The following is a 22706-nucleotide window of genomic DNA, read 5'->3' on the forward strand; positions in this document are numbered from 1 at the left end:
GTTTATATATGTGAATCATATATTGATAAGCGATTGTTTTTGCCATTTATTTGTTGAACACAATACACTCTTTTTAAGAAAATCATCCAATTATCTAAAAGTAATTAAAAAATATTACAATTAAAATATTACTTCTGATTGATTTTTATTAAGCTAAACCTTGAATTGAATCTACTTGAACCGATTTGTGACATCCTTCTCGGTCCAGCTACACTCTGGATCAAATGTATTCAGGGTAGTGCATATGAAGAGTGGATTTTTTCGCAATTTTTAAAATAAACGATATAGGAGAAACAAGATATATAAATATTTAATTAAGTCGTAGTAAAAAATCATGAAATTTTCTCTTCTCTTTATTTATAACTGAATTTTACAAATGCCAATTTAGAATAAAAATACAGACTATTAGAATATTTAAGTGAGGTGTTTCCAGTTTCCACGGCCTGAAATCGAAGAGAGCATTGAAAATGAAGGAAATAGAAGAATTATGGAGAGAAGTGAGAGAGCTAAGCTTAGGCAACAATGGAAACATAGAAAGATTAGAATCTCCACCAAGCTCATTAGATTTGTTAAGAAACTTCATTAACCCAAACAAACCTTGTATAATCTCCAACGCTATCAACCACTGGCCCGCACTCTCTTCCTGGTCCCACCACTCCTACCTCTCTCACTCTCTCTCCTCCTCCTCCGTCTCCCTCCACCTCACCCCCACCGGCCTCGCCGACTCTCTCACCACCGCCCCTCCCTCCTCCCCTTCCCCTCTCTGCTTCGCTTCTGCCCACGTCCAACACCACCTTCCATTCCCCCAAGCCCTTCACCTCATTACTTCTTCCTCTTCCTCTTCCGCGTTTGTGGCCTACGCGCAGCAACAGAATGATTGTTTTACAACTGAGTACTCTGCTTTGGCGAATGACTGCGACTCTCATATTCCGTGGGCTTCACACGCTATTGGTGCGATGCCTGAAGCTGTTAATCTTTGGATTGGTAATGAACATTCTCAGACTTCGTTTCATAAGGATCATTATGAGAATTTCTATGCTGTTGTGACTGGGGAGAAGCATTTTCTTCTATTGCCACCTACTGATGTTCATAGATTGTATATTCGTCAATACCCTGCTGCTACTTATACGTATTCATCGGATACGGGTGAGTTTGATTTGAAACTTGATGAGCCAACAAGGTATGTGCCTTGGTGCAGTGTGGATCCTTATCCTTCTCCAGAGAACAAGGATGAAGAGATCTCAAAGTTCCCCTTGTATTTCAATGGTCCTAAGCCTTTTCAGTGCACTGTCAAAGCTGGCGAGATTCTTTACTTGTAAGCTTACTTTGCTTTGCATTTGCACCGTTTCTGTGTATTTAGTCTCATGTTTTCTTTTTCTTATGTATCCTAAACTCAAACTCGAGTTTTTTGTTTACAGATTTTAATGTTTAGAATACCACTGTGTTAACTGAGCCTTAAGCAGATTAGTTCTGCTATTTAAATTGAAAATGCACCATTGTGCTGTGCACCCTTGATTTTGATCCTATTCTGAAGTAAATTCAAGCCATAAACCTGAAGCTAGAGCTTTTTATGATACCATAACAAGTCACATATTTCAAGATTAAGCTACATGAATTTCCATGTGAATGAATTTATCACCCTGGGACTAGTATAAATATCAGTAGGGATACTCAAATGCCCTCATACTTAGTGGATTTGATGATTCATATAAGCAGTGTTTATGAGGTTTGGGAAAATATATCTCACTTAAAAATGTTTGCTGTGCTTTCTAATTACCATTAATTGAAGATTCAATTGACTTAGCTGATTATGTTTTCCCTTGTAATTGTTGAGACAAAAGATTTAAACTGATTGACCATTAATGGTCTATTTGCGAGTTTAATTTTGGAGGGGAAGGAAAGGAAATGAAGACTTTAAAGCTATGATATACACTTATGAGATGACTCTAAAACCTTCCATTTCCCTCCAAAACTGAACTCGTAAGGGGACCAAAGTTGGTGACAGTTTTGTACACTATGGTTTCCAGATGATCTATTTTTTCATGAAACCTGCTGCCAATCAATTCTGAATCACTTAAAATTACTGAGATGGGAGGATTTTATATCTGACATGCTATGGCGATTCTTGGTCACAGTGATAAAAAAAAATCTGCTTGAGATGCTGTAGACCTGTTGCCATTGGCATGATATCATCATTGATGACAACCATACAACATTTACCTAGGCATGCTCTACAGCAGTTTGTGTCATACAGTGTAAAAGAATGAATTTGATGTTATTTGTGTTAGTGTGTTCCAAATTAAGTACTTCCTCCATTCCTTTCTATAAGACCCTTTTGGAGTTATACACCTTGTTTGGTTTACAAAAGAAAAGTTGATAAGAGAAATTGAGTATAAAATGTTGTGATTTTTTTAGTTGTTTGGTATAATAGAAAGAGAAAGTCATGCTCATTAATGGAGGACAATTTTGAAAACTGCATCTAATTATTGACAGTTTTAATGATATAATGACTTTCCTTAATTCACATGATACTGCCCAATAGGGTCTTATAAAGTGAGATCAGCATTGCACAGGTTAAATGACCTGTTGTAGCATACACCCTTCAACATTAATGCAAATGTTTTGGCAACCTTGTTAGAGAACTTTAGTTTTTTCTTTATTCGGTTGTCATCGAGGACTGAATTGTTCCATGAAAGAAGAGTTTTGCTTAGTATACTTTCTATATACCTACTGTAATGCCCAAGCTAACAAGATTGAACTTATGCAGGCCAAGTATGTGGTTCCATCATGTTAGACAGAGTCCAGATGATGGAGGACTAACTATTGCAGTAAACTATTGTAAGGATCAAGCCTTCTCTTTTGCTGTCAATATAAAATGTTAATCACAAACATTGATGCGAGTTGTATTTTATGCAGGGTATGATATGCAATTTGATATTAAGTATGCTTATTTCAACTTTTTACAATCTCTTCATTATCGATCTACTCTAAGTCCAATATTGCATGAGAAGGTGACTGAGGAGACATCTGATTCTGGTGCATTAGCTTCGTCACAGTAGATGAATTGTCATTTCTAAGCATGTAATCTTTGGCATTGTTGGGGGTTAAATGGAGTGCTGAAGACAAGAAGTTAAGACTATTTGAACATTAAGCAAATACTTCATGGAAAGAGAGTTGGGGAAGCATTATTTCTCAAAAGCAAAACAAGCAGCTACCTTGTCTCTGTTGGAGCTGTATAATTCTTTTTCCAGATTATGATTGAACTTGTGCTATGTGCCAACACAATTTTGGTTTGTCCTTAATCTGTATCAATTATATCAATTTCCCTTATACCATCTACTTTTCATTCTTTCTGTTGGGGTTGCTGACTTGTTGTAATAGTCTACTTGAGGAATTTATCTCAAAGTTGTTTTATTTTTTAATTTATAATCTCACATATTATAATCTAATTTATTATTTTTCTGGAAAAATAAACAAGGTTGTTGCTCAGGTGTGATAATCCACTTGTACCTTGATTTGGAGGATAACATTAATTTATGGTTTATCTGTGAGTTGAGTTTTGGAAAGTAATAGAATATTTCAGAAACATCTTAGGTATTTCATGGTTCTCAAGTCTTTCTCTTCCTTTTATGGCCCTCTAAAACTCAAATTAACCTTAAGGGCCAAAATACTCAAATTGACCTTAAGGCTTTCATTGAAAACATGAAGGGCACAATCAACATTTCCCTATATATATTCAAATCTATCTCTAAGAAAGCAAGGAAAGATGATATGCATGGTGAACGTAAGTTTTAATGCATTTGGTGTTGGTTAATGTTAGGACTTAAACATAAGAGGAGAGCCAAATCTAAAAAACTAGTCTATTAGATAGGAGACCTCATGGCTTAAGTACTACATTGAGTTTGATATTCTACTCAATGTGGGACTCCTAACAGCTAGTTCGGCTTGGTGGTTTTCTGATTTTTTTTGCTGCTGGTTTTTGGGCTACTAGGGTTTAATAATCTTTGGGTTTGAGTTCATTTTGTGGGTTTCCCATGCAAATAATGGAAACATATGGCAAATCAATTCATGATCTGGCATTGAGTATAGGACAAAAGATGGCCGAATCTCTAGGCATACTAGGTGCTGAATTGGAGGAGAGGCCATGCCAGTTTAGAATCAAAAAATTAACATAACTTCACCCCAGAAGCTGTAGGGTCCTTAAGATTAGCAACTACACACAAATTCAGGGTTCCCAACTCTTCTTCAAGATGATAAAAATGTTGGTGGACTTGAAGTCAAGGATAATTCTGGCTCATTTGCGCTATTCCCTCCATTACCAGGGTCCCTCCTTGTCAATCTTGGAGAAATTGCTCCTGTGAGTATACAGCAATCACCATGTTTTAAATTACTTGTGGTAACACTGAATATTATTGCATTATTGTTTTTGTGGCCTAATGTGACCAATTGTGGTTAACAATCATGATGTGGTTGAGTTGTGAAAACATCATATGAAGTGGTCTGCATTTTAGTGGACTACACCTAGTGAGATAAATACTTGATGGTTGTTGTTTGGAACAATGAAAGGTTTTTCAGCATGGATCTATCTAATTTATACTAGATTTGGACGTTATTGTACAATGTAAGAGAATATGTTTTGATAACTGTCTTTTCACCTTGATTTACAACTTTATTTCTTATCAGAATAGCTTAGAATACAAAAACTTCAATGGAGTAAACACATTTCATCAAAATTTACAAGATGCACACCGGTTCCACTTCTTCCCCATCAAAATTAGAATGAAAAATAAACTATTAAAGAATCTATACTTAACTGCTTATCAATCAAGTAACCTTAAAATACAACCCAAAATGTCTGGAAAAAACTAAATTGGGTGAGGGAGAAGGGTGGACCAACATGCAGACATAAAAAAAGTTGCACATCAAGAGGTTATGGAATTGGAAATGATGGAAAGTATGTTGAGTAAGCAAGCAATCTTAGACCATAGAGCTAGACATCAGATAATCCAACGTGCACAGAAGAAGACTGTGTGTTGAAGGGTGAATACTCTGTAGTACTTGTTGCTGTAATCTCACTATCAAAGTTGCTAAAATCCATAGCTGGCCACACAAAAGATGGCTTGAAGGGTGGGACATGAGGCACAGGCACTGACCCAGATATGATTTGAACAATTGCTTGCATTTTCGGTCTTTCACTAGCAATGGGATGAGAGCAAGCTAGTCCTAGTTTCAATATCCTCTCTGCCTCTTCAATCACATAATTGCTCTCAAGTCTAGGATCTACTGCTTCCAGTATCCTTCTCTCCCTATGCAAGTACCAAACCCAATCCACCAACAACTGATAGTCCTCGATCTTTGTCCATGGTCGCTGACCGCACACAACTTCTAGTAGGACAGCGCCGAATCCATAAATATCCGATTCGCGAGTGGCCTTACCTGTGTGAAAGCATTCGGGTGCAATGTATCCCATAGTCCCATGTACTCCTTCCAACTCTGCATATGATGTTTTCTCATTCTCAATTGCGCGTGCCAAGCCGAAGTCGCCTAGACGAGCATTGAAGTCGGAGTCCAACATGATGTTGCTGGCCTTGAGATCTCGGTGTATCACTTTTTGATCATACTCATTGTGTAAGTAATTCAATGCATAAGCTACCCCAGATATGATCTTATATCTCAGATGCCAACTTAGAGTAGTTTCAATAGTTGACCCTTCCTCACAAAAAATATGACTGTCCAAGCTACCATTAGGCATATATTCATATACTAACAGCAATACCCCGTTTTTGTGACACCACCCTGCATATCATATCAAATATATTATAGTCAATTGTATGAATAAAACTATGGCCACTAATTAACCATACTGGTTAATTTTATTTTATGTTAGACTAGTTGGTATTATATGCTTGTAAGTCAAATTAAATGGTAAGCATATTGCATTATTAAGACATAGAAGATAAGGACATTCCGTTTTTATCTTACTATTAAAATACGTTAGCCTCAAGCAAAAATATAATAAATCAACTCTAATAATGCTCTGTTAGCAATTTTTCGGCCTTATTATTATAAGATAAGGAGGACAGAGCTACATAGGAAGCTTCAATGAATCATCTTAATTTCATTATGGACAAAGTCGCGAATGGAAGAATAACTCGTCTTTTACACATATATATATATAGCAGTAATATTGACCATGGACAAGAGGAATATATGGTGACTTTGAATACAAAATGCATAAAAAACATTTGATCAAAAGAGGGTATACTGGCCTGATATGGTTTGAATCAAACCTCCCAAGAAAGAAAAATTATTGTATATGTATGGCATCTTTGAAGGAGAATAGTCTCATTACTTTTTTCCAATATTATTCTTCACATTTTATAATTATTCCTTGATTATCTATCTCTATTGTTTCTAAAGCAAAAGGTCTCTTTCAATATCAATCTACCTAATTCAAAAGGAAATAATATATGAATCTACGTGATTTAGAAGAAAAAAACTTGCATCAAAATGTTAATTTAAATCAAACTCCATATTGTGAGAAATACTAACCACACAAAAAGAGGTAAAAACGTAGTCTTTGTCTAACAAATTCATTGATGACTAGAAGCTTTCAACCAGATAGTGTTTTTTCAATTCTTTGTATGATGATCGATTCTTATAAACTTATATAAAAAGGAAAATAATAAACTCAAACTGGCTTTTTAGTTCTTAGTGGTATAGGAAAAAGAGATGAACGGAATGTGATTGATGATTTGTTTTGGTGGGTATCCCTCACCTTTTTTTTAGTATAGGTAAAGAAATAATCTCTTTCGGGGTTTATGGTTGTCCCTCCTAATAAATTTTGCTCCTAGAAATTGAACCATAAATCTTACACCACCAACCAGATCAACACTTTTTTATTATTGTGATTGATGATATGATATGGAAAGAAGAGAGAAACAAAGAAGAATTGTAAAAGAGTGTGTTGGCTAAAAAATGTAAGAATATTGTAGGCAAAAAATAGTGGACAAAAGTGATCTTCATAATAGACACGCATGACTATTGCTTGGGTTCCCTCAGAATATGCATTCTCTCTTCTTTACAATGTCAGTAACACTTCTGAACTGGTTTTTTGTTTCCGTACAACTATTTTGCACAAATTGTTTGAATGTGACTGAATATTCAAAGATGGTGAATCTGAGTGAATATAATTCCTCATAGGGATCATAAAAATAATAGAGTTAACTAATATGACATATTTTTTATATTTTGGAAATCATTTAATAATTGATAAACAAAAATTTTTGAAGAAGGAAATAGGTTTTTAATTGATCCAGAAGAAATTAAGTATAACGTGTAGAAATTACTGACGCGGTTGATGTATAAGGAAGGAGTACTAGTGAGTTCATTAGGATTTAGGACAGTGACCATTTACCAACCAATAACATACCTGGTCAAAATTTTCAGCGAATATTACTTTCTCGTATCAGACAGAATTTAGCAATATGCATCATTAATGATCTGCACGGAAGTACTACGTTTTCCATCGAAGTCCTAAATTGAATTTATGAAGCAAAAGGCTTCATGAAAGTTACGAATGTTCTCCCAAATCTATCATAAATGCAATCCAGCACGTGATTGAAACAGACATAAAGGGTCTATTTGGGAGTAGGTGTGAGGAAAAATACTTAATAGTTATTAAATACTTTTATAATTTTACTTTTCTTATTTCATTTCATTCTCCTCCAAAAGATTATTATTCAGGAATCAAAATCAATTATTAGTGTAACCTTTTTATATAATAATACTACTGTAACTTATTGTCATCAATTTGCTTATTAAAAATAAGTGATTTTTTTATTTATCAAAGCAGTGAAATAGGAAAGTTACCTAGTAAACGAACAAGGTGTCTGTGACGGAGACGATTGATTATGGTAAGCTCAGACAAAAAATCATCTGTACTTTTCATCTTGTCCCTTGAAAACATCTTAACAGCTACTTCCAAATTCTCCTTTGGCAGTGTTCCTTTGTAAACCACACCATACCCACCTTGTCCAAGCTTATTCTTTTCATCAAAATTGTTAGTAGCTTTCTTCAATTCCTGATATATAAATTCTCTAGGAGTACCTGGGAGACTCTTCAAGGTGCCCATAATTTGTGGGTCAGAATAAGAACCTGCCCTTTTCTTCTTTAACAGAAAATACACCAACCCACCAATCCCTATCAAAACCAGAGGCACTCCAACACCCAAACCAATCGTGATGCCATTCCAATCTTTACTCTTGTTCTCAGGAAATACCATCATAGATATATTCCATCTCAACACACAGTTCAACTCATAAGTGACTCCAGTTGATGCAGAAAATCCAAAATAAGACTCTTGATTCACCAAACTTTTGAGATCAAGACTCGAACTCAACACAGGCTTTGTTGGCTTTGCCGCTATAGGAGCATCCTTATCATCCTGTTCCGCCATGTAAACATCAATGACCTTGCGTTCTCCATCGTATTCCACCCATAGCACATGGAACACTGTGCCGTTCGGAGAGATCTGAATCCCTAACTTGGACAAAGAAACACTCACGTTAGACCTCACGCTATTGATGTCAAGTCCAATATGATTATCATCAGGGTCAAAATCTTGCTTCACGGTGTCGAGTTCAACGGCGACTAATTTATTTGCTCCGCTGCCGTCGGTGGTGGCGTTGGTGAGGCCGAGGTATTGGCCGTAGCTGTTAAGAGGAATAGAGAGAGAAGGTGCAATAACAAAGGCTATGCCTTCACCGGGTGTTTTATTTACTCGGTACACATTGATAAGGAATGAAGTGTTAAAAGAAGCAAGTGCACCATCGTGATCATCCCAGAGCTTAAAGGGTTTATTATAGAAGATTCTGCCGGAGTTGTTGTGGAAGGAGATGTTGCCGGCGCTGTCAGGAGTGATTTGAAGAGCACCTTGGTTGATGGAAGCGCTGGGTATGACATGGAAGATGTTGATAAGGGGACCATAGATGTAAGAAGAGTTGAAGGGACCATAAACGTGGTCCTCAGATTTAAGAATCTGAGCTTGAGAGGTTGTGGCGGGGAGCAGGAGGAGTATGGTGATGATGGCGGTGATGGTGGCGGTGAGGCTTGACCGTGGAACCATGATAGGCTTATTGTGGCGGCTGAGATTGCATTGGAGTGAAAGCATAGCAATAATATAATTTTTGAATATAATGAAGGATGAAAGATGAAAGTGTTTGTCAGAATATTATTATTTTGACTCAGTAGTCAGTTTCCTGTTTCCAACTTGCTTTCTTTCCTTGTACTTACTAATACTAATATTTTTATCTGTTCAAGGATGGCATATTTCAACAACTTGCGGCATTAGCAATTGTCTTACTAAATTCTTTTATTTATCAAAAAAAAATGACATATATAACTTATAATCTAATTATTAATAAATAAAATATTTTATTATGATATATGTTATATTTTTATAAATAGAAGAATTAGTAAAAGGATAATATAATGATATATTATTTTCCATTTCTATCTACTAGATTTTATTGATAATAATCTGAACCCATTCTTTAACTGCTCAATATTTTCAATTAGGAATTATTATTTTTAGATTGAATTTGAATATTTTGTTGCTTTATTTATCATAAATCTTTAAATTTAAAATACAAGTGCATGTATAGATCTTTTTTTTAAGATTTTTATTTTGTTTGAACCACCTGTATGATATGTATCGAACATAATTTCATTTGGTACATTTGATTGTTTAAAAAATATCAAATCGACTTTTGTTTAAATAAGGATCCTCAGTCCCAGAAAAATTTTGTCTTCATATATTAAGTCAATGAAATCTCAAAAAATAGCATATAAATATTAATTTATGTTATTTAAATTTTATTTTTAATCAAATAAAATTTTCTGATTGGATGGGGACACCCAATGGGACAGGTGATCCTCATCCCTTTTGTTTTAGTTTTGCGTGTTTTTATAATTAAATTAAAAACAACTCATAATTAATAGCAGTCTCATAAAATTCAACTCGAACTAGCCGATCCGACCAATTCAATCATGAACCGTACATCTAATCGGTTCGAGCCTCTCATCTAGTCAGTTTTGCATATAATCGATTTGACTCAATTAGTTTAAGTCTAAAACTGGTGACTCAGATGGTCGGACCGGTTGGACCGGCAGAGTCAATCAAAAAATATTTGTTTAAAAAACAACCAAATCAATGTTGTTTTTAGGTGGAAAATCAAATATTTTAACTAGTTATGTTTGTTATTTGTTAGGTTATGTTATAGCAAAATCTTCGTTATTTAATTAAATTTTAAATTTATTGTATGTTTTTGTTGTAGTTAAAACATAATTTATATGTTGTTTGATGATTTTTTTCAACTTATTTGTGTCATTTTGTCATAGTAAAATCCTTTTTATTGGTTGATTAATTAGACATGCTAATGTTTTTTAAGTTTTGAGTATACAATTATTAAATATTATTACGTAGTATTATGAATTTTTTAGAATTTTTAATGTAAACTAAATTAATCAGTCCAACCATTTACCCATTGTTTGAACTAGTGATTCATTGGCTTGTTGTTCACCTGTCTGAATTTAATAAGATTGATTAATATTAATATTGTTATCAGGTTGTGTATGTATCTTAATGAATTTACAAATTTAAAGTTAATTAAAATGTGAGATTAGTTATAAATAAATTTCTCCCTTTTTCAAAACTTTCACATCAACAAAATAAGAAGCTTATTTCATTAATTTATGATATATTTTTATGGATAATTAAGCTTTGACATCGAAAAAAATATATGGAGAGTAATAAGTAATAATTAAGGTTCACAATAAACCAACTAACTTGGTATTCATTTGTAGCTTGATTTGTTATTTAGCTCAACAAATTTAGTTCATGAATCAAATGAATCAAACTTGAGTTGAAAATTGAATTCGTTAAATAAATGAGTTGAAATTAAGCAAAATATAATTTGACTCATTAGGTTCATGAACTAGCTCGATACATATATATATATATATATATATATATACTAATTCTTTATGTTTATTGTCATTATATTATTTGACTTGTATAAATGAACAAATTCAATCTGAACATAACAGTTTGTGAACTTTAAACGAACTAAACTCGAGCTAAAAATATAATCTGTATGAAATTTGAGTCGAGTTTCAAACTGAAAATATATTTATCGAGAAACCAAACTAAGCTTTAATTAAATTTGAGTCATTTCCAAGAAAGTAATAACTAAACTATCACTTCATTAGCTAAAGGAATAAGATCTTACTAGCTCTCTTGTAAATGTGCAACAACAAAAGTTTACATCAAGCTCTGATTGATCCTATATTTGTGAAATGGGATGAACCCCTTTAGACATTCACCAAAATTGGCTCAACTTTGTTGAAGTCATCTTAAATCTTCAATGAATGAAAAAGGTAGAAATAATAGAGATGCCTTTCGCAAAGAAAAAGAGTAATGCTTTTGACATAAAAATCACTTTATATACATATATTTATAATTGTCACAATCGTTGTCCCCATGTGATGTATTATACTAATTATAATTTCATGCGGCCATTTTAACCTTTAGCATATGGCCTAAGGGTACAGTTGTTCACGATTCATGATAAACTTTATTTCATTTTCATGTGCACAACTTATTCTCATCCACGGTATTATTATTTTAGTTTTTTATTCTCTAGATTAAGTAATTTAATAATAACAAGTTTAGCAAAGTAATCCATACACTTGCAAATAATTAGATTGCAAATCGTTTAACGAATAAGAATATGGACAACCCTTTAAAAAATATGGACAACAAAATTAATCACTAAAACATGCAAGATATATTAAAACATTAATACGTTTTGTGCTTTATTAAATAATTAGTTCAATTACCGACAAATGTTGGTTCAAACAATATATGTTTGATTCTCCTTAAATAAGATATTGGATTCGAATTTTTTTGGATATTTTTAGCTCGAATAATATTAACTTTAGTGCGATGATATATATGAGAAATGAAAAAATAATCAGTTCAATTTATACAAAGAAAAAGTTATTCGTACACCTCATATGTATTTTATCATAATTGTTTTGCTCTTTCTATCCCATCCAGCTCATTTCCTTCAAATCATAGGCTTTTTCTTGTGAGATTTTATTTGTATAGAAATATTCTGTAACATCGTTTTTGTACAACAAAGTTTTACATTACTTTAATTCTGGAAAGAGAAATAATAAATAGTTGGAAAGAAAAATTGAAGACTCCTTAAAAGGCAAGTATTTTCCTTGAGATTCTTACACTTTATAGGATTTTGCACTCACTTGTACCACGGGACATAACCATTCATTTATACTTAGTTATTATTTTATTTAAGAGTAATTAATAATAAATACATGAATCATATATATATTAATTACTAATAAAGTTGTGTCTAATACTGTAAAATCACACTATATTCTTAAAAAAACTAAAAGTTTAATACTTTAATTCTTATGCGTATACTTATGGGAAAATTAAAAATTGTCTATACTAGCTTCCTCTACCAAACCTCTACCACCACAAACTCATCCCTGTGTGGCCATTACACTTGACAAGAACCAACTGCGGATAGCTATTGTAACTTTCTATTTCTTCATTTAATTAATAGCTTAATCCAACCAACCTTATATCTTCTTTTTCTATTTTTTTGCCCTTTGTTAATTATTGCTTTACTGGTATAAAGATTTATTTTTTCCATGAATTTGGTTTGTTTATGGTGGTCCAAGTCAAACTATATGTCTATGGTAAGTTCAATAGGGAAGAAGAGGAGATAAATATGATAAACGACTTTACTAATTTAAACATAAAACAAAAAAATATTAATAAAATTTTAAATGAATTGGCAAAACATGATTGGTGGCCCATGCGGTGAGGGACAACCATCAAAAAAAGATTAGTTCATTATTTAAAAATGAGAGAATACATTTCATATAGAGATGGCAAAACGGGCATATGCAGTGAGGGACAATCACCAAAAAAAGATTAGTTCATTATTTAGCCTGCGCCCGCAAAAAATAAAGCGGACGCGCGCATGCCCGCATTGATTTAGTGGACAAAATTTAAGGGTGGTCCGCTGACATTTTTGAATAATTAAAAAAATAAAAAATTCATATAATAAATTAAATTAAATAAAGTAGTTGAAGATAAAAAATTAACAAAAAATTTGATATTTTATATGAAGTTTAATAAATCACATTATATTACACTTTTTTTTAGGGATTAAAAATCACATTACATCATAATTATTTAAAATTTTCTTATTTTTCCTTAAATTATGTTTATGAATTGTCCACATGTCCAACATAAATGCCCGCAAACTTGACGGACAAAACAGACCGAGCGAAATGGGCAAATAGACAAAATTTGTATGTCTTGCCTGAAAAAAAATGCGGGCTATACAGGCGCACCTACAACAATGCCCATTTTACCATATCTAATTTGATAGTATAGAAAATGATACAGGAACTATATAATAAATCTTTTAATTTTTTCTTCTCTTAATAAAATTATATTATTTTAATATATTAAATAGTTGTATATACATATTTCAAACACATTATCCATTATTTTGTTTAAATATTTACATATCATTGACTTTCTACTAAATTCATATACAGAAATGTTTGATAACTCAGTGAAACTCTGCCAAAAATATATATTCAATACACGTATTAATAAAAAAATAGGTGTAAGATTATATAATGTATACATTTAAAAAAAAACTAAGAAGAATAACCATAACTATTGTTACCTAGAATTTATTTAAAAATGTTAGGTAAATATGACAAATTTTAGAATAGAAATAATTTCTGCTACTGGATACAAATCTTAATACGTCTAAATAGTCCAAATTTTAATTATTTTTAAATAAAATAAAATTAAAAAAATTCAATCCTTCTTTTCCCATCATATTATATTCAGTACATGAGAGATGCCCAACACAATATTATAATACAAAATATTAAAATAGTTATTTAAAAAAGAGTAAATTATACTGACACCTCCTGAGTTTTAGTGAAATTACACAAACTATCTCTCACTTTTCTGCACCTACACAAACCTCTCATAGTTTTTAAACTTTCATTACATTGACCACCTCTGCATAAGAAATAAGTGTAATATTTTAAACAAAAAACGTGATAAATGCAATTAAGTTAAACAAAACATGATATATTGTGAGAGACACGTCCAAAAATAATATATGAGTCATTATTTTTGGTTCGTTACACTATATTATAAGAGCGATTTAAACAATATTTTTTTAGAATTGTTGATGGATTTTGTAACAAAAAATAATAAAGATACATTGATTTGAATATTATTTAGATTTGTCTACACAATATATCAATATATCATGTTTTGTTTAACTTAATTGCATTTATCAAATTTTTTGTTTAAAATATTACATTTGTTTCTTATGCAGGGGTGGTGAGTGGTGTAATGAAAGTATAAAAACTAAGAGAGCTTTGTGTAAGTGTCAAAAAATGAGGGGTGATTTGTGTAATTTCACTAAAACTCAGTGTTTCAGTTTAATTACTCTTTAAAAAAAGTTGCATGTACAAACCAAAATTTACATGGTGGTTCTCATACTGATAATGTGATGTAGCGGAAAAGAGAAAGAAATGGTGCAATAGATTTGTTGTTGGACTTTTAATAATAACCCTTATACTTAATGGATTGTTGGACAAGATAAGTGATAGAATAGAAATACGTAAATATAATAACACAGACATTTCTTATTGGAGATTCGTTAATTATCGTTTGTCTCTGTAACTATAACTGTTGCAATTATAATTTAACATTGAACCCTAATTTGGTTTCTCTTTCTTTCAACACATCTTGTTGCTTTGAGACTGCGATTTAGGATAACTCGATTCCTTTCTGGTTTGCCCTTCTTTTCCTCGTTCATATCTCCTTCCTCTAAATTGCCACCCAATTCCTGATTTCCGATTTTCTTCATTTTTCTATTTCTATTCGATATCAATTTTCTGTTTCTTAAAGATTGGATATTGAATTTACCTCTGCTCGTTTATTGTTTTGCTCAATGTTCTGTTTTGCTCGTTTATAGGGTTTGTGTGGGTAACTGCCACTCTAATAATTTATTTCTATCTTTCATAATCTCGTATATTCATGTTCCAGATTATAGGATTTTTTTTGTGAGGGAGTATTAGATGACTTGCTATAAAATAAACTTAGCCACTTTTGGGACATAGAAAGATGATTAAGCGTTTTTATTACTTCTGAAAATCTGTATGCTGTTTGCTTCATCCAACTAATTTAACTTTCTGTTATGCTAATGTGTGAAGAATTATTGTGATTTTCGAGTTTCTTGAACAAAATCTGAATATTGTAAATAAGGTTTCCCATGGTTACTTTGTTAAGGCATCAATTAATCATATGGTGCTAATTGTTAATTGAAACAATAATTATTTGAAGTAGAATTACTTTGTTGTACCAGTGATGTAGCATTATTTTGTTTTACTGATAACATTTACATTAAGAGATGATTAAATTTAAACTCCTCTCTGTCTTAGGAGTCCATATAACCTACCTTCATTATTTATGATGTTAGTAATCTATTTTTATTTCTAACATTTTTCTAATCTTTTTTAACTTCAACTAACATGTATATAATGTGTGCTGGTATGGTTTTTTTTCCTATTCTGCAGTTACTATTAGTGAGAGATGCAAGATCCAAGGATTCATTTGTCAAAGGAGGTCGTGAATAATAAACCAAAGAAGAAGAAAAACTCAACTCAACAGGCATCTTTATATCAGTTAAGAGGGAGTAATGTCAAGGAAGACTTACGGGTTTCTATGTCACTGAAATCAGTACAGAAGGGTTCCAAAAGGCACTTGATGACTAATGTGTCACCGCCTTTTCAGAAACAAGAGGGTTCCAACTCAGATTCATTACCTGACTCCTCTGCAGCAGGAAATGAGTACCGTACATTAAGACGGAAGTATATGATGCTGGAGGATGAGAGCTTTGCATTAGGGAGAGAGCTAAGAGATGTTGAAGATGATGTAAAGACCCTTGAAGATGAGAAGGTTGCGCTACTAGATCAGCTTGTTGTAATGGAAGGCCTTGTTGATCCATCCAAGATACACTCCTAGCGTTTGCAATTGACTAGCACCCTGCATCCCTGCATGTGATTTAATCTACATATATATTGCGTAAAATGGAAGTCAATGTTTGTCTCCTTTTGTGGAGCTTTATAGAAACTGGATTGATACAAAACATCTGTAGAAATTTTGTAAGCCAAAATTCTACCCTTCTACCATTAATGTCTAGAATACTACACTGCGTTAAATTTTGATCATCTTGTCTTTAGTCATGGTAGATTCTTCATATTTTTCAATGTGATTGTTTATTTACCATCTGGAATATCATCCTACGAGAATTATGATATACTGTTTTAAAAAGCAACACAATTCTATCGGTGGACGATGAATCTCGGGGTTAGCTAGAGAAAAAAGTTTACTGTATAAAAAAAAATTCTGGAGGAAAAGTGTGACACTATCATGTATGAAAGGTGTTGCTTAATGTTCCTACTGAGATGTATACACTTTACTAATTACTATGTAAGTGTTCTGCTGTTAATAAAACGTGACTGATAATTAGTTAGGGATGCCTGCGCAGGTGAATTAACCAAAAATTCAAGTTGCAAGGGAATGAAATCTGGACTTTCAACAGAGTGCATGTATTCCTGCTAGATATGATTCTAAAATTTTGTTAACCATGTCTTGTCATGGGGATAAGGGTTACTCTTACTGCCTATATTCTTTTTGCTTGTTGGGGAAGTACATTTTATTAGCTAGGAAAATAAGATAACCCCATTTTGCAGCATACAATCAGAGGTGACTTGCTGATAGGAAGAAAGTGTTGAGAGAAAAGATGTAGAAAATTTAGAAACAATGGATTGTGGATCGTCTTTATATTTCTTTGACGAACTAGGTGTATCTCACATACCTGTGGAAACACCTTAAATTACCATAAACCCGAGCTTGGATTTCTAATTTGCCATGATGAACATGTTTAAGATAAATATATAAATTCATAATCATCCTCATTATTTAACAAGCATGTAATATTACACAGTATACAAATTATATAATGCTTTTTATAGGTAATTACGTAGGTTTTATAAAGATTAGCTAGGAGAATCTAGAATTATTCTTTATAACAAAAAGAGTAAGGGGTTGTGGAATTGGAGGGTTTTTTGATATTTTTTCAGTGCTGGGAAAATATGGAAGATGAATCTGAGAAATGAATGCGGGTTAGGCTTTATAACAGTATAAACTAACTACCATTTGTACAAGCACATTACGTTTTAATGAGTTTTTTACTTTTTAACCTCATAAACAAAAGTAAGAAATTTAAATTGAAATAAACATAATTATTCACTCACTGAATTTTTAGTTTTTATTTAAAGGTAAAAAACAGCAAAGACAAGTATAGATTGGAAGTGCTGCATAACAATGGTCTCAAATAATGAAGATCAATCTGAGAGGAAGTTCAAGGCATCAAGTTACCAATTAATTGAATTCTTTGTTGGGTGTAGCTTGCTGTTTTAAGCATATATAACTGCAACTGAGGTTTGGCAATGACCATATAGACATTACATCAGTATTTGTGTATAGGTATTCTAGACTTGCAGTGGCCATAGGGATCTCACAACTTCTAAGCTATTATAGATATTTCCAACTATTGTTATCTGACCAACCCAAGGCTTGTTGATACAACTTGAACAACTAAAGGAGTAGTAACCTGTGTTCTTCCATTCTTCCATGCCAAGAACCCAAACAAATAGCCCTTTGAAGGAGAGGCCACTTTGAAATTCACAGTAAACTTGATTTTCTGTCCTATTCTTGTGAAGACTAACTGGTTTGGCACAACAGTAACATTAACTCCAGCAGGAGGGACGACTACAACTTTATATATACTTCTTGCTTCTCCAACATTAGTCACAACTCGAGTTACTGATAGTTTATCTTCAAGATTTGGCACTGAAATAGATGGATAGTTGAGGTCGGATGGAGTTTTGAATGCCCCATCACATGTACTGTTGTCTCTTGTAACAAAATGGAGTGATCTCTCATCATAAGCAAGTGAACAGAGGAATGCAACAAAATCTTCTGGCTGTGAATCATAGACAAGACCAGGATCAAGAACTCTTGTGGGATTCACAAATCCTGATCCATAATCAAAGGCATCAGCCCTTCTATCAGGATCCGCTCTAATGGGTTTGTGGTGCTTATCAAGAATTATAGCTGCATATTGAATTTCAGATTAGTTTCTTTGGTGGAAATAATGAAGCCTGTACACTGTAATGTGTATACAATGTTCCCTTCCTTCCCTTTTGTGTGACATAATTAAATTTTCACTAGTGCTCAGTATCTAAATTTAAAGGTATTAAGTGACATATAAATTCTTAAGGAGATTTATATTGAATAATAAGTATCATATAGGCTTCTAGAAAATTATATCAGTCTGCAATTTACTATACCAGTTGTCATTATGGCAGATTTGATAGCAGACGGAGACCATGAAGGATGGACAGCTTTGACTAAAGCCGCAATTCCAGTTACATGAGGACAAGCCATAGAAGTTCCTGACAGAATATTGGACTTCATGTTTCCAGCTGCTGCTGGAGACCATGCCGCGAGGATGTTTAATCCGGGAGCAGTAATATCAGGCTACATAGCAGTACAATCAGAAACCTTCCAAGATTTGGTTAAGAAAAACAAGGAATCTTATGGACTTTTTGGCATATAAATGAGAATATCACCTTCAAAATTTCTGGTGTTAAAGCATTGGGGCCTTTAGAAGAAAATGCTGCTGCACGGGGTGCAGGCTGAGTTCCTAGTACCGTCTTGGCTCCATATATCCTTGACATAGGCTTACTGCTCAGCATAACAGAATGAAGGATTAGAGAATGTTCTTTGGGTAGTGTTGTGGTGCATGGGCATAATAGGAACATAATGTTCTGTTCTATTTGGTTCCACCCTTTGACTGGGAACAAAAATATTATACCTTGTAATTTTTTGTTCCGTCCTATTCTGATGTATCTATAAAATGCTAGCCTAGAAATGTCTAGTTTCTTAATGCAATACATACCGTGTGCTATTGATATAGGACAGAATTAGTTCCCCTGCTTTCTTTCCCACAATAGCTGAAGGGATCACAAATGGGATGGCAACATTTTGATCTGTCTCATCAATAAGTATCATCCCAACCCCACCTGCCTCCTGAACTACCTTACTTTTTTCCAACTTTGACTCTGTTGAACTCTCAGCATGTCTACACACCAGAACCTTCCCTTTGCTCTTGGTCTTATTTAGGGAGCTATCTAAACAGTAACTACAGAAACAGAGAAAAAAGAACAACATTTAACTTAAAAAAGCAACATTTTACATTAATTTTTATATGGTTACCACTTTTAAGTACCTTGTACTTCACCTGGATTGATAAGGCGTAAAATATCCTGCAAAGGCATCAGCCGCAAACATTATTCTTGTGGAGGCATTCATTTCCAAGAGACTGAGACTTTCACCCTGTTTTAGTTATTGTGAACTAATCAAGAGACCACCAAGTGTGCAGAAAATACACCACAATAAAGTAATGATTAACCTTACCGTGATGTTGACACCATTTCCTAACATGATATCAGAGGTGAAATCCCTATCTGTTGAACTAGCAGCAACAGTGATGATCCATGGTGCAAGGTTGGTTACAGAACCAGGACTTCCTTCATTGCCAGCTGATGCCACCACCAGCACCCCATGCCTAGCAGCATAAAATGACCCCACAGATATGGCATCTTTGAAATAGTCACCTTGAGGAGCTTCAGGGCCCAGAGACAAAGATATAATGTGAACCCCATCTCTTATTGCATCATCAAATGCAGCTAGTAAGTCCACATCATAGCAACCCGAACTCCAACATGTTTTGTACACAGCAATCCTAGCCATAGGTGCACCTCCCCTAGCTCTTCCAGCTGCAAGCCCCTTATAATTCATGTTTGTCACGTAGCGCCCGGTTGCTGTGGAAGCAGTATGGCTCCCATGACCTAAGCTATCTCTGGGAGATCTGAAAGAGACTTTTTTGTCTGACCCTTCTTCTGCTAGATATCCACTCATATAGTATCTAGCTCCTATCACTTTCCTATAACATAAATTATTACCCAATGAGGATGGGTGAAATGGAAACTATGCTCATAAGTCAAATGAGATAAAAGTTGAGGATATGATTCAACCTGTTGCAAGATGAAGAATTGAATGCTTCTCCTATTTGACAATGGCCCTTCCATCCGGGTGGCACTGGTGCCATGTCAGTGTCTCTAAAGCTTGGAGATTCAGGCCAAATTCCTGTAACAATATAGTGATTATGAATAAAACACACCATGATTTCCATTTATTAACAAAACCACAGTAATTTTCCCAACCATTGTTAGAATGGGAATATTATTATGATTATATCTTAAATTTGTTTAGAATATCTTAGAAAATTTAGTAGGATTGTGATTATTTTATCTTATCTTTTATGATTTTCCCCCTCATTTATTTAGGAGTCTAGTATTAGTATAAATAAGGATTAACGTTATATCTTTTGTATTATATAATCACATTATAGTCATATCATCATTCACAACAGAATTAATACAATTTACCATTTTGAACATTTTCTACTTTCATATCTAAACCCTATAATTTCAACAACTACTTTCTACTGTGTCACTTAAATTTGATATCTGGGAGAGCAATATAATTTGTATCAGCACTTTAGCAGCAAAACAGAGACTAATAGAACATATTTAGGTTCAATTTTAACTATATATATAGAAGGTTTATTTAATTAAAGGAGTTCTCATAAGCAATAACTTAATACCATAATGATGTCATGTGAAGCAGTGTTCTCAACCATATTCTTACTTTCTATAGCTGCTATTCCTAACAGTAGAAGGATAAGGATATAGTTTCTGCCACTAAAGAAATAAATGAAGTGTGGAAACTCATGACCACTCCCTCCAATATTAAATGGCATGGTCTTTAATAGTTTACTCTTGTTTTACTTATAACATTTATTGAACTACACCCTTGAGTAGTATTGACTCAACAGTTCATAATACTTGTAGCATATAAAACAACAATTCCTAAAGGTGAAGGCAGTGGTACATAAAAACAAAAGTAAACGTAAAGGCTTCAGCTTGCTGTAACTTGTAAGAGTAAGACTCCTCACCTGTATCAATGAAACCCACAATGATATTTGCCTGGTTTTTTGTGGAGTGTCCTTGAATCTCCATGGCTTCATCATTCATAAGACCCAAAAAGTCCCATGAATGAGTGGTGTGCAACTTTCTTTTAGAATTGGGAAAAACAGAAACCACTCCTGGAATCTCTGCTCATATTTCAACACAAAATTGTATTGATTATTGAGTCTTGTGTTTGAGCAGTTGCAATAGAAGAAAAAAATCACTGACTTACTTGAAATTTGTGAAGCCTGTTCATCAGTTATCTTGGCTGCAAAGCCTCTGAAACCATGTCTATAGCTATAAACATGTGAAGCTTGGGCTTTCTCAACACTGTTAAAACATGCTCAATGAGTAAAATGAATCTCAATATAGAAAAAAAGAGCAGAATCTCCCAAAAGAAAGCATATTAATTCTAACCTTCCACTATGAACAGAAGCAAGAATTTGATGGTTTTCCTTAATAATTTCATCTGGGTCTTGGCCAGTTTTGCTTCCCATGTGCACCACATAAACCTGAAAGTGCTAACTTATCAAGATTCTATAGTTTGCTTAAGCCACCCAAAACCAAAATACTAGCAAAAAAATAAAAAACATACCTTGGCAGAAAAGCAAAAGCTGGTTTTTGCAATAAGCACAGCAAGAATCAGATAAAAGAAGGCACTGCTTTTAGCATAACTGGAAGAAACCATTGTTTAAAGTTCCAAGTTCCAACCTTTGGCTAAAAGTGTACTAACAAAGAGTGATGATATTCAATAAGCGATGAAGGGTCGCAGAAAAATGGTTAACGATTCAAATTCTATAAAATAAAAAAAATATTTATATAAAAAAGATCAGAATTGGTAATCCGGATAGAGAAAGAGAAGAGGTAGAAGTATAACTAGAATAAAGGGTTAGAGACATAACGTTGGTGTGTGTCATGTGTAACAAAATTCAATGATGCTATTTATATATAACGGTAATAAGAGGAAAAAGCAAAGGACAAACCCGTGGAGAGAAAAGATTAATAGCTGTGGTTAAAAGCTTGGCATGTGACATGAAAATACTAGGATACTGAGACAGTAATAAGTACTTTTTTACATGAAAAATATTAATCTCAAAAAAGTTAAATTTTTTGGCTTTTAGGAGAACAGCTTTTCATAAAATTATTTCTACTAAAATTACTTTTCTTAGAGTCCTAAACGAGAACAGAATCTTAAAATGATTTTATTTGCACATGATCTAGAACAGTACCATCATATACATGATATTTTAGTGTAGAAATGTAATTTTATCTAGACTTGCAAAAAAAGTTCTCTTGTGGCTGATAGAGAAAGTGAAAAGGGCGGGGTGCTTTTGAAGCAAGCTAAGAAACCACAGAGCAATCAATTTCCCCCCTGAGACCGTTAAAAAAGCAATGTCATCTCAAGC

The 22706-nt window shown here is 33.3% G+C and overlaps 4 protein-coding genes and 1 long non-coding RNA gene across 6 annotated transcripts; 3 read left to right on the forward strand and 2 right to left on the reverse strand.

The window, feature by feature from the left end:
- LOC109348970 (jmjC domain-containing protein 7) lies at positions 435–3424 on the forward strand. Its single transcript, XM_019589596.1, has 3 exons — positions 435–1315; positions 2768–2838; positions 2917–3424. The coding sequence occupies exons 1-3, from the start codon at positions 468–470 to the stop codon at positions 3057–3059; spliced, it is 1062 nt and encodes a 353-aa protein (XP_019445141.1). The 5' UTR covers positions 435–467; the 3' UTR covers positions 3060–3424.
- Positions 4698–9235, reverse strand: LOC109348969 (probable L-type lectin-domain containing receptor kinase S.5). Its single transcript, XM_019589595.1, has 2 exons — positions 7873–9235; positions 4698–5796 (listed from the first exon to the last, which is right to left on the reverse strand). Exons 1-2 carry the CDS (start codon positions 9170–9172, stop codon positions 4991–4993), a joined length of 2106 nt encoding a protein of 701 aa, XP_019445140.1. The 5' UTR covers positions 9173–9235; the 3' UTR covers positions 4698–4990.
- On the forward strand, positions 14740–16359 carry LOC109348973. Its single transcript, XM_019589600.1, has 2 exons — positions 14740–14929; positions 15715–16359. Exon 2 carries the CDS (start codon positions 15731–15733, stop codon positions 16160–16162), a length of 432 nt encoding a protein of 143 aa, XP_019445145.1. The 5' UTR covers positions 14740–14929; positions 15715–15730; the 3' UTR covers positions 16163–16359.
- LOC109348971 (subtilisin-like protease SBT3.9) lies at positions 17405–22215 on the reverse strand. 2 transcript variants are annotated; one of them, XM_019589597.1, is made up of 11 exons: positions 21896–22215; positions 21718–21821; positions 21533–21630; positions 21288–21446; positions 20305–20416; positions 19685–20213; positions 19509–19603; positions 19167–19409; positions 18838–18952; positions 18556–18745; positions 17405–18319 (listed from the first exon to the last, which is right to left on the reverse strand). In XM_019589597.1, the coding sequence occupies exons 1-11, from the start codon at positions 21986–21988 to the stop codon at positions 17760–17762; spliced, it is 2298 nt and encodes a 765-aa protein (XP_019445142.1). In that variant the 5' UTR covers positions 21989–22215; the 3' UTR covers positions 17405–17759. The 2 variants fall into 2 exon arrangements, with proteins under 2 accessions (XP_019445142.1, XP_019445143.1); XM_019589598.1 differs by having other exon boundaries at positions 21718–21812; positions 21896–22214.
- On the forward strand, positions 18156–19104 carry LOC109348974. The gene is made up of 2 exons (XR_002107840.1): positions 18156–18380; positions 18574–19104. It is a non-coding gene; the product is annotated as an uncharacterized LOC109348974 (long non-coding RNA).

The sequence above is a fragment of the Lupinus angustifolius genome, chromosome LG06 (genome assembly GCF_001865875.1).
Source record: "Lupinus angustifolius cultivar Tanjil chromosome LG06, LupAngTanjil_v1.0, whole genome shotgun sequence".
Classification (NCBI taxonomy): domain Eukaryota; kingdom Viridiplantae; phylum Streptophyta; class Magnoliopsida; order Fabales; family Fabaceae; genus Lupinus; species Lupinus angustifolius.